A 16,252-nucleotide genomic window follows, 5' to 3' on the forward strand; every position below is an offset into this window, starting at 1 on the left:
TGCATTTTCCATTTCCTAATGTCAAAGGAGGACATTTATAACAACATGAATGAAACAACGCAGGTAGAGCGTTTATGTGCCTGCCATAAAGCAAAGACGGGATGAATTTATGAGGGTTTGAACTAGTAAATACAGCACTCAGGAAATGTGATTAAGCTCATAAATACAATAGTTCCCTGTGTCCTACCCTTTACCTAGCACACCCTGCATTCAGCAGTATTACTCATTTAAAAGAAACTATTCCTCAAGGTTGAAACTTGTTTGCTCTCAAGGGACATTTTTAATTTAAGAGGCGTGGCTGGAACAACTGGACAAAAATACGTTTCTGAAATGTTTCATTATTGCAAAAAGCATGGACGATGAAGTCAACAAAGTAAGATTACAAAAAGCTTAACAATAATATTTAAAATGAAATGGCAAAGGGTTACAAAAATAATCAGAAAGTGCAAGATACAAATTATGTTTAACACAAAATAGATTACATGACATTTTCACTTTATGGGAATGTAGACGGAGGAAGCAGATAGAGAAGATCTAATCTAATTATGTAAAAAACCAAATCATCATCATATTTTCATATTGGAAAAGCTTATCACTATTATAATAGTTATTGTGATGCCAAATCATAATATACGGTTTTGAGGCTTTTTAAACAAAAAATAAATTCAATTCAATTCAACTTTATTTGTATAGCGCAAATTACAACAAAGTCATCTCAACGTGCTTATCAATTATAAAATTGATAATAAGAAAGAAAAAAACCCAACAAGATCCACATGAACAAGCATTTAGTGACAGTGGGAACAAACAACTCCATTTTAACAGGAAGAAATCTCCGTTAGAACCAGGTTCAGAGGTGGCAGCCATCTGCGTGGACTGGTTGTGGTTAGTGGACAGAAGGACCAACAGAACAGGATAGAGAGATAGAACATCAGAATGTCTCAGACTAGTTGAGCCGTGAACCACAGATCAGGAAGTGACATCATCAGCTTCACGACACCTGAAATAGAGCAGAGAGAGAAGGACGAGGAGAAGACACTGACTGCAGAAAAACATTATTATCAAGTCAGTCTGTGTTGGCCTTGGACCTCACTCCCAGTGCTTAGTCAGCACTTATTATAAATGTGATGAATCTCTTTCTGTTTATTGATAAGCTAACAGTGACATCAAGGTCTGTAAATGTGACCGTTCACAGACGAGCCCATGTCTGCTCGAGTGGTTATGTTATGTTATGTTATGTTATGTTATGTTATGTTATGTTATGTTATGTTATGTTATGTTATGTTATGTTATGATTCAGTCCAGTTGCATACTTGTTTATATTCTATTGTAATTGTGACACCCAAAATGACTATAACTAGAAAAAATTGCATTGCCACGACAATGCGAGTGGGAATGCGAAAAATAGTTGCCAACTCTACTACTGTATGTGTTTATTGTCAGTGAACACAAGTTTGTACCTAAACCTTAGACATTTGTAGGCAGTACTCAGAGAGAATGAACAGCATTACCTTTAGTCATTGAGGATTCAATTCACTTTTTGTTTAGAGTCAGAGTTACAGACATTGTACAGGGCTTCGATTTGAACCGCAGGTTCCTCTTGATGATTGCTCAAAGGAAGGGAGAAGCAGGCTCTGATCACACTGAGAAAAGTAGAATTATAAGAAAAGAGGAAGATTGTAGTAACATTTTAAGCTATAAATTGTTACTGTAGCTGCAGGATTAAAGTTTTAACAGCAGTTTTTCCTCAGGGTTCATGAGCAGCAGCTGTTGCACTCTAGCAGACCTAATCAAGCACTCTAAGGCTAGCTAAAAGCAGCATAAAACCTTGAATTAAATTAAAAGTAAGATAGTTAGCATTGTACAAATATTATGATAGTCACTAAGCAGATTAAGATTTGCATGCAGCATGACAAACAATGTGAATGGGTCAATGTTTTTGTCATCCTGTACAAAGTAGATAGATTTGTCGATTAGAAAATGGACAACGTGTTGGTGCTAACATTGTGTCTTTGAGCTAAACATTGACAGAGATTTAGCAGTTTACAGTAAAAGCATAGAACCTAATATTACATTAAAAATGAAAGTGTTAGCATTTTAAAATGTGTGTAGCAACTTGGTCACTAAGCAGTAGAACATTTTGACTTTAGAATGATGTAGATCGGTTTAGAATTGGCAGAGTAGTAGCAGGTCAAAATATGGTTGGAACAATAAGAAAAAATAAGAATAAGAAATCGTTTTCACAAATTTCATTTTTTTTCCTGCCAATGTTCAACAATTATAATATATATGCCTCCTGCAGCTTTAAATATTAGTTTTTCAAAACAATGTGGTATAATTTATTTGTTTTTTCTGAAAAGGTTTAGATAATGTTACAACTTTATTCATATCTATTGCATGTGTTCTAGAGCAGCGATTCTCAACTGGTGGGTCGGGACCCAAAAGTGGGTCGTGGACCTGTACTGGGTGGGTCGCGGTCAGCTGGTCAAAATTAAATAAATGCCTATTGTCTGTTATGTTGAATTTTATTTTGAAAGAAACTTTTTTTTTTTAGATAGTCATGCTGTGAAATGCATGTTACACAGGAAAATATGTAGATTTATGTTGGAAAAAAATATTATATATGTGTTTTCAACAGCTATTTTTGAAAAACAACATTTTGTTGGTTGAATTCTATAAAAAGTGGGACGCGATTTAATGTCCGTGGCAAAATGTGGGTTCCAGGGTGGGACCAGTTGAGAACCACTGTTCTAGAGGAATAAAGTGCCTATTTTTGTTTTTTTTTTACAGCAAATGCAGATTTAATGTTCAGCTGTTAATTTTCCACTTCATCTCCTCATTAACAGGTGGAGTGGCTAAAGAATGAGGAGATTATTGATCCAGCTGAGGACAGAAACTTCTACATCACTATCGACCACAACCTGATCATCAAACAAGCGCGACTGTCCGACACGGCTAACTACACGTGTGTCGCCAAAAACATCGTGGCTAAAAGACGAAGCACGACAGCGACAGTTATTGTTTATGGTAAGATCTATTTGTTAATTGTATAAGTGATAAATGTGTCTCCACGAGTCTGTCAAAGGAAGAAATACACTTCATATTGTTTGTGGCAATTCTGTCAAATTTTTACGGAAGCGGAGTTAGGGCCAGTTTTGATTTGGCCAGTTTGGGCAAATCAAGACAAAAGTCAAAATGTCAAGATTAAAGTGAAATGTTAAATTTCTGGAATATAGGATAAATATAATGTCTAGATTAAAGATGGAATTTTGAAAACAAACTCAAAATATAATTTCATGATAAAAGTCAAAGGTTTGCTAATGAACTCAAATCTCTGGCAGTTATTTGTGATTTGGTAGTTTTTGTTGTTTTCTGTGTATATTTGTGCATTTTTATGTAGTTTTCTGTTACTTTAATTTTTTTTATTTTTGTTGTTTTGTAGAATGCGTATTTTTGTGCAATTTTTGTGTAGCTGAAGTATTGTGTAATTGTCTGTCATTTTGTGGGCATTTATTGTTATTTATTTGTTAGTTTTTGTGTATGTTTGTACATTGTTTTCTGTGCTTTTAAATTGTTATTTTAAGTACATTTTTGGGCATGTTTCTGTGATGTTGGAATATTGTATTGTGTATTTTTCTGTCATTATGTGGACATCTATTGCTAATTTCTTCGTTTTTGTTGTTTTCTGTGTATGTTTGTGCGTTTTCATGTAGTTTCTGTGTGTTTATTCTTAATTTTATAGTTTTTTATTGCTTTCTGTGTATGTTTGTGCATTTTTACATTATTTTCCGTGCTTTTGAATTGTTATTTTGTGTAATATATATTTTTGTGCATGTTTCTGTGTCGTTGAAATATTGTGTATTTTTTCTGTCATTCTGTGTGCATTTATTGCTAATTTATTCATTTTTGTTGTTTTTTGTCTATGTTTGTGCATTTTCATGTAATTTTCTGTGCTTTTATTTTTATTTTGTTGTTTTGTAGAATGCATATTTTTGTGCATGTTTCTGTGTAGCTGAAATATTGTGTATTTTTCTGTCATTTTGTGGCCATTTATTGTTAATTTGCTAGTTTGTGTTGTTTTTTTGTGTGTGTTTTGTTGTATGTATGTATCATTTTCTGTGCTTTTATTGTTGGAATCATATAGTGATGGGGAACATGCTTCCAATATTTTTATTTTTTATGTATTTTTTTGCCCACTACATGAAATGTCACGAGAGAAAAGGAACCACTTTCCTTCACTAACACTTTTGATCAAAATAACTGAACGTGAGAGTGCTATGACACCGTTGAATCCTCTCAGAAATAGATTGCTCAATCTGTGCTTCAATCTCCTCAGCTCCATAAGGTTCTGCTGACAATATTGACAAGGTGAAATCTTTGTTAAAAAAGAAAGACAAGAAAAGGAACATGATGTGTGTGGAGGGGGGGGGGGGGGGGGGGGGGGGGGGGGGGGTTGACAAAGCAGACAAATATAGAAGGAAAAACAAGTAAAAAAATACACATTCAGGAAAAGTCTGAAAAAAAATAAATATATAAAAAATCACTATGGAAAGCTATAATTATGAGTTAGTAAATTCATAATTATGATAAATAGTCATAATTAGGAGAAAAAGTCAATTATGAGATAGAAAGTCATTATTATGAGATGTAAAGTCATAATCATTAGAAAGAAAATCATAATTATGTGATAGAAAGTGTAAATAATGAGGAAGAAAGTCATAATTGGGAGGAAGAAAGTCCTAAATATGAGAAAGAAAGTCATAATTATGAGATAGAAAATCATAGTTATGAGATAGAAAGTGTTAAAAATGAGGAAGAAATTCATAATTGGGAAGAAGAAAGTCATTATTATGAGAAATGAAGTCAAAATTACAAAAAAAGTTATAATTATGATAAGTAGTTGTAATTATGAGAAAGAAAGTAATAATTGGGAGGAAGAAAGTCCTAAATATGAGAAATTATTATCATTATCATGAGAAATAAATAATTATGAGGAAAAAATTGCATATATATGAGAAAGAAAGAAAGTCATACTTATGAGAAATAAAGTCATTGTTATAAGATTGAACACCATAATTATGAGATAGAACGCCATAATTATGAGATAGAACGCCATAATTATGAATTATTAGAAAGTCATAATTATGAGAAATGTATCTTTTTTATAAAGTTGCAAAGAAACAAAAATGTATGGAAGCCCATTTCCTCCACTAAAAAAATAAATAAAAATCACCACGACAAGGCATAAATATGAGTTAGTAAAGTCATAATTATAAGATACAAACTGAGTGTTTGCAATAGTCAAACAGAAGCCTAATTTTATTTTTTTTAAATCACTATGGAAAGTCATAATTATGATTTAGTCAATTAATAATTATGATAAAAAACTGAATAAACAGCCAAAATATGTGTTTTGAATGGACTTTTATTCAAAGTGTAATTAAGAATGGTAACAATCAGTGTCAGTCGACTGCTGCACATGCTCAGTTTGTATCTCATAATCATAACTTTCTATCTCATAATTATGACTTGCCATGGTGATTTCTATTATTATTTTTTAGTGGCTTCCATAGAGCGGACAGTTAAAGGGGATGAAAAATGTTAGTGTTTCATTTCTAATTAAAAACAAGTGTGTTTTTTCTCCACTGGTCTGAGACGTTCTGTCTGTGTGCAGCAGAGAACGTTCAACCTTCTACACCCCCCCCCACCCACCCACACCCACCCACCCATTCTGTTCCTCTCACTCTTTCTCTCTTTGTGTCCTTGTGACTTCTTTTAACTTTTTATCCGAATTCACTTCTTCTTCCCTCTGTACCTTCTGTCCTCATGTGTCTGTACTGTATGTACTGCAACGCTCTATTTTTAAACCACGACAGGGAAACAAAGTAATGAATAAAGTGTAAGAACCCACAGGAGAAGTAAGGTGAAGGTGAAAACTTCTATTAGGGAACAAAGACATAATAACATAGGGGAACAAAATTCAGTTGTTTTTTTTTTTTTAATAAACGAGACTTTAAAAAGTGCTGCTTTTTCAAAATTTACATTCAACTTCTTCTCTTTTATGCTTTGTTTTGTCCCCTTCTCCCCTTGATTTTACTTTCACAAATGAATTAATGGTAAAAAAAAAACAACTTGTGCAATGTCACAGTTATAGTATAATTGTGTATTTCACTGTTAAAGAGTAACTAAGCCCCAAAATCTATTTCTCCTGCTAAAAACAAATTCTAAAAATGATTAAGTATAAAGTAGAATTGTTGATTCATTCTAGTCAAACTCTTGACATTTTAGTCAAAGTGCTTCTTTATTTGGGATAATTTGTTGTAAAAATGTAAGAGTGACTTCCATCTATGGCACATTTGTCAAACTCGAGGCTCGGGGGCCAAATCCAGCCCTTCAGAGCATGTGATGCAGCACGCACGATGAAGTGAAAATGACAGAAAACACGAGTCATTGTGTAAATTACCAAATAATTCAGTTGTAAATTGTTTTTGAAAGAACTCTACATTTTTCTAGAATCCTGCCATTTTTATGAAATTATTCCACAAAATATCCCCAAATTAAACAAAAATTGGTAAATAAATAAATGAAATAAAAATCAACAATTTAAGGAAATTTAAGTATCTGTCACTTATTGCTTAGATATTGTTGTTGCCTTCCCTACAAAGCAAAATCAGTATATGGGGCCCATACATTTTTTTGTTAAAACAAAAACATTTTAGTGCGTATACTTGAGTAGTATATATTAATACTGCTTGTTCCTTCAGTATATTTGAAAATGTGTTATTTTTCAGGATTATTTGGGGGAAATGGACACAGGTGGGGATTGTTCAAAGTTGGAAACACTGTTTTTTCTGTTTCTGTAGTGAACGGTGGCTGGTCAACCTGGACGGAATGGTCTGCATGCAACAGTCGTTGTGGGCGTGGCTTCCAGAAAAGAACCCGTAGCTGCACTAACCCCGCCCCTCTGAATGGAGGGCTGCCCTGTGATGGACAGGCTATACACAAACTGCCCTGTACCACCCTGTGCACAGGTAACGTTGTTCCTATTATTCTGTATCCACTGTGTTCTCTGCTCACTCACCTCATTTCACTTCCTGACTTTTCTATTTGTGTGATTAGTCATGCTACACCTCACAAGCTTTGGGACATAATTGAAGCCATTATCTGAGTTCTCTTGCCTATTTCTTTCTTTCTTTGTGTTTTTCTCAATGCTTTGGCTCCTTTTCTCCCTCCCCAGTGGACGGGGTTTGGACAGACTGGAGTAAGTGGTCAGCGTGTGGGACAGAGTGTACGCAGTGGAGGAGGAGGGAGTGCAACAATCCCGCTCCAAAAAACGGCGGAAAGGACTGTGACGGGCTGGTACTTCAGTCCCAGAACTGTACGGATGGGCTGTGTATGCAAAGTAAGTTGGATGATATTCTTCATTTTATGTATTCACAGCAGAAGCTGAACGATTATGAGGCTCTGCATCCAATCACGAGCGTTTGTGCGGACTTGGAATGCCAAGTGAAATAAATGATGTGTATTTGGTGCTTGTTAAAATTGTGCTTTGCATAAAAACAGATTTTGAATGGACTTGACCGTAGGTTAAGCTCATTACTCCATTTCATCATCCAATCAGTTTTTTGGCAGAGCAACTCTCCAATAGGATTTAACGCACGGATGCGGATTCTGACTGTGCGGGAATCTCTCCCTCGACTTAAGTCTGTCATTACGCACCTTGATTCCAGATACGAGCTTTGTGTGGAGCAGCCCTTAAATGTGGGCGATGGTCACATGACTCAAGCGCCAAAAAATAACTTGAATTTTTAAAAGAACAACAAATGAATTCATATACATTTTGTACAGCCACCGTTTTTTTATGGGCATGGCACTTAAAATAGTTTTATATTAAGAATTGGATTTTGCGAATTATTATTATTATTTTTTATTTTTTTTTTTTAACAAGTGAGAGGAGGCAGGCATGGGAACAGGTGGCCAAAAATGGTCCAAAAGTGGCAAAAACGCAAACATGGGACAGAGGAAGTTGCAAAATGGCTAAAGGCAGGAATACGCCGTGCGATTTTTGGCCCATTTTGAGCCGACTTTTTACTCGTGCGACTATTTTGTGGGATCGTGCGAGTCTCTGCTAGATCGTGTGTCGTGCATCGTGTAGTATACATGGGGTCACGAGAAGCGATTAACACCTCACTACCAGCTCCCGATCAGCAATCGTAGGTCGTAAGGATTTCAAACATGTTAGAAATCCAGTCGCTCCTCGTGAGGGTATCTCACAGTTGAAGCAGTGCCACCTACTGGCTTACCGTAAACGCTCACACTGCGCATGCGCGAACACCATAGGACCACTGTAAAACTCATGCCCACGTCTGTCCAGTCAGCTCCTGGTCCATCACATCGCCATCTTTTCTTTTTTAAAGCTCTTTTTGCTGAGATTTGCGAGCGTCTCCCCACTTCCGGGTTTTTCTTCTTCGTCTGTTTTAATGGCGATGCTTCAGAGTTCTTCTTCTTCTTCTTCTAATTTGTACGTTGCATTTCCGGAAACAAGACCCCGACGTGTCGTGTATGAACGTACAGTGTGAGCAGTCAGATCGTGTCAGAGTGTCGGACCGTACAGTGTGAGAATATGAATCGTGAGCTGCGCACATTCGGGCTCTGCGTCTGAGTCGCACAGTTTGAGCTGGAGCTGAGTTGGAAAAATCGCACAGTGTATCCAGCCTTAAAGGAAACAAGTAGAAAGGGGTTAAAAAGTTTTCCCCTTTTAAAGTTTTCTGGGGGAATAATAATAATTATTCATGTACTATACTTCAGTGGGAACGCTCATAGTAGACACTATATACTCATTTAGTTTGTAGTGTGCTAATTCGTACACAGCCCGTGTTAGAGAAACGTGCGTAACATGCATGAGCGAAAAAAACCCCAAAAAAAACACTTAAGTACAAACAGGAGAATAGGATTCTTTAATTCTTTAACACCATCTTCCGTCAATAGCCCGTGCTACTTCTTCAATTTCAATCCTTCTTCAATCCTTCATGCTTTTACCTCCCAATGGTTGTAAATCTCACCATTAACCTTCCTCTTTCTAATTCACTACTCGAGTCAAAAACACACACACAAACATCTGTAATGGTGTGGAACAATCATCTGGTAACTCTGTTAATTCTCCCATCAGTGCATCTCAACAGCATGGAAAATATGGACTGAGTCATAACAGAGCAAATATAGCCGCAGTGCTTTTTCCAAGGTGGTGGCAATTATATTTGTTGACTTGTTGGAAAAGCGCTCGTTACTTCATGTGCTCAGAGTAATTGGCAGACAAGCTTGTGGCATAGAAAAGAGGGTGAACGGGTGTGAGAACCAGAGAGAAAGCTTGATGGAATTTAAAACGACACAAAAAAAGGAGAGAAAGGGAGGATTATTATTCGTGTGAATTTAAAGTTAGTGCAGAGTGAGCTACCAGAGCTACTGTTACACATGTCACCATCCTGTTTCTATCAGAAGTATTTGTTTTAGAAGTTTGCTTGTTACAAATGAATCAAACCACAAACGCTAATGAGCAATGTCATGTTCAGAGTGAGAACGCTGTGCTTGAAACATGAAGCTTAGAGCAACAAATATGTAGCAGACTTACTACAGAAAACCCAGAAATTGCTGTAATGAGTGAAACATGTGCATTAGTTACTGTACATACTGTAACAACACAATGGTCACATGAGAGCTTTACACTCTTTAATTTAGAATACACATTAAATCCTCTTTAAACTGACCTTGTAAACACTTAATTCCAAATAAAAATGGCTATTCTGAATTAAACTCAAATACAAATTACAGTAAGTGGCTGGTTTATTCTGATTTTAATTCCAAATGAAAATATTCCTCAATCTTGTAAACACTTAATCCCGCTTTAAATTAATTCCGCTCGTTCTGCGCATGCTCGACTTGTCACGATGACGGGAATCCAAGATGGCCGCCCGAACTTGAGCAGAGACTATTTATTTAATAAGAGCCTTTGAAGATACACAAAAATTTGCATTGACGCATCATTTGATGTTGTAAATTGATGATAAAATCTTTCTGCTTCATTTTTGGTGCAGTACCATAGCTTGTCTGGTCATATCATCACCACAACCAATAGGGTTCATACTCTAGTGGTTATTAATGCTGTCAGTACATTTTAGAAGATTTGGATGAAAACTAGTCAAGATAAATTCATTCTAATTTCAAAGTTTGTCCTGATGGTGGCGCTAGAGAGCAGGTCAAGGTTTCATTATCAAGGGCTTTTTTTATGGATTCAACAAATAAACAAAGTGTCTGACACAAAAAATTGATCAACATATTTTCTGGAGGCCATTTTACCCCTGGGGTCAGACTGACCCCAGGGGTAAAATGTGTTATAGATATTTGAGGATCATAGGAGGGTTAAAAAAGCGTGTTATTGACAGATCTTGCTTCATATTCTGCTCTTCCTTCTCCTTAATGTGGCGTACCATATACCATAAACCATATAACGCGTCCTCTGATCCATCAGGATTTCCTGTGGCTTCTGAGGTGTGGCTGTAGAATCCCAGATAAAACCCGGGGACGCACTGTATACATTTAGGTTCATTTCCTGTAATCGATTTCCTGTCGTTAAAATGACTGCAGAGGCAGTGGTTTGTATGTCAGCAATAATCTTTCACCGTTTCCTGTAGCATTACCAGGAATCGGCGCGTGTGCCTTTTTTATTGTTCTGAGAGGGATTCTGCATGCGTAGCATTGTCTTGATGGTGTATTTACTGTACGTTTATTGTTTGATGCTTTTAAATCTGCATCTACACTCAGAGAAGATGGATTTTGAATAGTACTGCTGTGTTTATTTCATTCCATCCATTATTAAACTGTAAGTCCATGCCAAAGTTAATGTTTCATATCAAGAGAAATCACTTTGTGCTGCTTACACATATTTCATTACATCTTCCTTTCATTTCTTTTACTATTGTTGTGTTTTATGTCCCATTTCATTGTTTTCTTTCCTTTGTTGTGAAGTAGAAATGCATTTGACTTCCCCTGCCCTGCATGACTCCTCTATCTTTGTGTTTACCTGCGTAACCTGACAGTTGTGTGTACGTGTGTGACTGATTCTTTCTCCTCAGGTTTTTCTTCTGTTGTCCTTCTCTTTTCTTGGTGTTGTTTTGTGTGTTTTTTGGGCTGTTGACATTCTCCTGACACGTTGATCAGAATTCTTGGAAGACATTCACTCAGAGCTCCTCTGTGTCATCTGTAGAGAGCTGTGACCTTTTCACTCAACACCCACTACTCAACACCTGCCAAACAGCAACACTTTAACAAATACAGTATACAGTCTCTCACCCACTGGAATCTGCTCTCAGATCATTACAGTTCATCAAAGATATGAAATTAAAAAAGTTTAAATCTGAGATGATACATAATGTCAAAATATTGCAAATGTTTCAAACAGCTGTTTAATGAAAATATCAAGATTAAGAAGATAGTGAACTAGTGAGGTACATGTTAGCTTTCATTAAATAATTACTTTTTAATCCAAAACTATTTATTTTTTTTATATGTAACAGGCATTTTTGTAAATTGAATTTCAAAAAGAAAAACAGAATCAACTGTGTTTTCATACACAAACGTTCAATTTGAATTACAGTTGAAATGTGATTGAGTTTCTTAGTTAATTTTCAACCTTGGAAGCTGCTAGAGATGATTATTTTTGATAAAGACATAGTGTAAGCCTCAAAGAATCAGAAACATTAAACACGGGATGTGATGTTAAATTGTTTTTTGTTCCAAAAGATGGTAGTCAACATGAGGTTTACCATGTGAGAGTGGCGTGCGAGCTGTGTCTCAGATATGGAAAAAATGTACATTTTAGGACGCATCATCAGTAGTGTTCCTTTAAATCAGGGGGTGGTTCTGCCTTTTTAAGACTAGAGACCCTCATCAAAGGTGGCCAGCTACAGGGGTATCAAGCCTGAAATAAAGATCATTCACTGACTATTGTGGAATGTGGAGTCACTGCTAAAGGGACTTCATGAACTTAAAGTGATGGCAAAATAATGGCAGATGTCTTTTTTGGGGCTTAAGATCTAAATCCGGCCAGAATTAGAAGCGTAATCACAGGGAATACTGCACACTAGAACAAAAATGTGTCAAATTAATCACTGAAAAATCAGAAACCACAGTAAGAACTAGAAAAGTGTAGACCTACGCCAGGCAGCTCAAGCTCAGCTAACACGCTCAGGATTACCATGACTACCTGTCAACATGGAGCTGTGTTACAATGACTACCTGTCAACATTGAGCTGTGTTATCATGACGACCTGTCAAACATGAAGCTGTTGACTGAGAGAACCTATGACATTATCAACAAGTAGAAAACAAATAGAATATCTATTGTATATATTTTTGTTTGGACCAGAACATCACCAAAATATAATCTGTTCTATAAACTGTTCCTTGTCCCATTTAAAATTTTCCTGAAAATTTCATCCAACAAACTTCCTAACAAACTGACTGACAGATACACGAAGGGTAATTATTGTGTAAGCTATTTATGGGACTCCACATACCATAATGCAATGGGTGAACATGTCATTAACTGAGTTTTTACAGTGGAGATCAAAAGAAACTGTTTAACGGCAACTTCAGTCCCTAAACAAGACGCTTAAGACCCAAAGTTCAAGATAAGATCATTCATGTTTTTAATTTAGTAAAAGAGATCAAACGTGTTGTTTTTTATATCTTCAAAAATCTTGTTTTTCTTGTTATTGTAATGTTAAAACATATGTAAGAAATTACAGAATAATCCAAACCTTTCAAAACATCTGCATGTTTTAATTGAGCCAAAAATTGAAATATGTTCAGAATTAGAATGTTTTTTTTTTGTAAATTACAAACTCGCACCATTTCAGTGCAAGAAAACGTACAATATGTGCAAGAACATCTTCTTGCAATTGCAGAATGAAAATAAATAAAAGTAAAAGTACAATGATTAACTTAATGATTAATGATTATATTTACAAATATAAAATTATGCTTTAAAAAAAACAAATGCATTTCTTTTTTTTTCCCAGTCATGAACCTCACCTTTATGATTAACGTCTGCTTCAAACCGTGTCATGTGACCTTAGCATTTAAAGTGTGCGTTGAATTGTGCTCTAATACAATGTCTGCATGTACCACATGGCATTTCTTTTTTTTTTTTAGCATATTTGTTTTGGTTCTTAATTATTAATGCTTCATAAATAAATCATCCCTATTTTCATTATGATTGTTTACTCAAGTAATTGGTTTCTAATTAAAGTAGTATTAATCTTAGTCTTGGCGTGTGTGTTAATCTGTATTCTATTCTGAACAGAAAATCAAATGTTAGCGTTGCATAAGTTGGGATGAACTTGTTGTTTTGGCAATAAAACACATAAATAAGGAAGCAAATTAAAGCTGGCCTTCTGCTCGTTCCAATGAGTTCAATAAAAATGTGTTTTTTTATTTATTTTTTATTACATTTTAATGAGCTCTTTATGATATTACCCCTTGTATATATTAAAAGCTGCCAAATATAAGAATGAATCCTTAATTTTCTATTTCTGTGATGTTCATATCTCAGGTTTGATCATAATTACTATTCATTACCAGAAACTGTTTAAACACCTTTAATTTGACACTCAAACAAAGTTTCTACTATTGTGTGTTACCTCACAAAGTTATATCAGATATAAGTGATAATTATATGACAAATTATGACTGGGATTAACACTTGTTAGCATCCCACATCTTAAACACTGTTGGATTGCTATAGCAGTAATAAATAGAAAATGTAAATATGTAAAGAAATCTTTGCTTCTTCTGAATATCTTGGAAACAATATTATTTGATTAAGAAATACCTCACAAGACTTATTAGGTGTGTTCAAGTACCTTTTTCTCTTATTTCTGAATGTACTGTACCCACTTTGTTCCACTACAACATTTTGCATAAGCATATAGATCATAATGATGAAATGAACGAGTGATAACACACATTTTAAATAATCTCATTTTGTAAAAAGGTGGAAAGAAACAGTATTTAGTGCAGTATTTTTTTTTTTTTGATCTCAGATATTTTATTTTTATGCATTTTATTTGAACTAGATTTATATTTCACAAAGTGAAAGTATATAAATGCAGATTGTGTGTTGTTTTAATAAAAAATTCAAAAAAATAATTTCTGATTGTATCACTCCTGTAGTGGAACCAAGACTGACACTTTATTAGTTAATTTTCTACATTGTCTCGCTCTAGTACCCCCTGTAGTGCCTTCACGTACCCCTAGGGCAGAGTTAGGCAACTTCTATCAGGCCCACAAAAATGTGATCGTCTCATCTGAGGGTCACATTATTAACATTCATGTCAGCATTTAGAAAAATGACCAATCTGAGCATTAATACAAGAACGAACAAAGGCTTTTGTCTCTGTAGTTATTTTTATGTGGGTTTTTTCGACATTTTGTGTGTTTTTGAATTCATTTTGTTTATTTTCTTATCAATATGGCAAATTTCTGTTGACATTTTGTGCGTCTTTGAAGTCCTTTTGTGTACGTTGTTGTTTTTGTCGTCATTTTGTGTATAAGTGGTTGTTTAGTGTGTCTTTGTTATCATTTTGTGTACTTTTGTTGACATTCTGTGAATTTTGCTGTCATTTTCTGTGTTTCTGGAGTTTTGTGTGTTATGTGGGGCTTCATATTGCTTCCAACGTCATGAATTACAGTTGTGTTTTGCAGGCTTCACAAACTTTGACCGTCAGTTGCCTACGTCTGCCTACACGCACCCTCATTTGAGAAATGCTGAGCTAAAGCATGACTGCACCTATTGTACAAATTTGGATCATCATGTACAGATTCATGTATAAACCATTGCACAAGAGGCCTTTATTAGATGTGATCATGTACCGGTACATGCTGAGGGGTAAGAACTGATCACCCGCTGATGACTTTTGATAGAAACAAACCACTTTGTCCACAGGGGACCAGGATTGTGACACAAATGCAGCAGGTTTGGAGTCTATCCCTCACTGCGTGGCGCACAAATCCTTCAGCCTGTTCGTTCTCTAGCATTAAACTTGTCAACTATGAGGCTGAATATACTGTATCCCACCCACAACATGGTTCCTGGATGGCGGAGAGCCAATCAGTGTCATTCATTTCATGTGCTCTGTCAGCATTCATATTGCTGTGGCCAATCAGTCTATGTATACACTGTATTATTTGTATATATATATATATATATATAACAGCAAAAGAACTTGAAAAATAATGCGTATTTAATCGGTTTTTATTCACTCATTATCTCGGCTAAGGAGGTAATATTTTATGTTTGTTTTTTACTGTTAGTTATGTTAAAAGTACTTTATGCATTTTTACAACATTTTAACCAAAGATAGAATTAAGATATTTAATGTAATAATAATGAAAATATATAAAAAGTAAAAACATTCCACTGCCTGTCTGAACTAAATGCTGTCACTAGCCTCGTGAGAACTACCACCTGAAGTGGCCTGGGTGGCAGTTCTCACAAGATTAGATTAGATTAGATTAGATTAGATTAGATTAGATTAGATTGGTGCAGACAGCAGGACCAAACCCAGAAACAACTAAGAAGAGAGATGGATAGATGTTAGTAGATGTTTTTGCGAGAAAAACTATTTTGGGTGAACTACGGCTGAGCCCACGGAACGTCTTCGGCCAAATAGCACGTAACACGTTCCGGAGAATTCAGTCAAACGAGAGGCTCATAAAATATCCATGTCAAATTACAGCCTGAGTCAGCAAGCACGAATGGAGGAGTAGCCATTTGAAAAATGGGGCTCCCTGGCGCCCCTGTGGCACATATGGAGTAATGGGCCCCATTCATATATTGGTTTGTGTTAATGATTTGGTACCACCAACTGTCACGATATGTGACACAAATAAATGAGAAAACAACTTTAATGGAAATTGCCGAAAAAATGGGGACGGGCCCCTAATGGAATTGTGCGAGGCATAATCATAATCTACGTTGAATTAACTTTGAAACGATATATCACACAACTATGTTCCCATATATTTGGAAATGACTGGAAATAGGGGCCCCGTTTAAAAAAAAAGGGCTCAGAGCGTCTCATCAAAATGCATTCATAGAGTGTTCATACCAAACTGCATTCTGATCTAACGAGAACTAACGGAGGAGTAGATATTTGAAAAATGGGGCTCCTGGGGACCCCCTGGCGTCCCTGTG

At 35.6% G+C, this 16,252-nt stretch overlaps 1 protein-coding gene across 2 annotated transcripts in view; it reads left to right on the forward strand.

Moving 5' to 3' along the window:
- The window catches only part of unc5ca (unc-5 netrin receptor Ca), a 345,163-nt gene that overhangs the window by 258,781 nt on the left and 70,130 nt on the right, over nt 1-16,252 (forward strand). For both annotated transcript variants that reach the window (XM_028456479.1, XM_028456480.1), the window contains exons 5-7: nt 2,847-3,027; nt 6,864-7,031; nt 7,238-7,402. In XM_028456479.1, the coding sequence (XP_028312280.1) occupies nt 2,847-3,027; nt 6,864-7,031; nt 7,238-7,402 (514 nt within the window). The remainder of the gene's footprint in view (nt 1-2,846; nt 3,028-6,863; nt 7,032-7,237; nt 7,403-16,252) is intronic.

Source organism: Gouania willdenowi, chromosome 9, assembly GCF_900634775.1.
Source record: "Gouania willdenowi chromosome 9, fGouWil2.1, whole genome shotgun sequence".
Lineage (NCBI taxonomy): Eukaryota > Metazoa > Chordata > Actinopteri > Blenniiformes > Gobiesocidae > Gouania > Gouania willdenowi.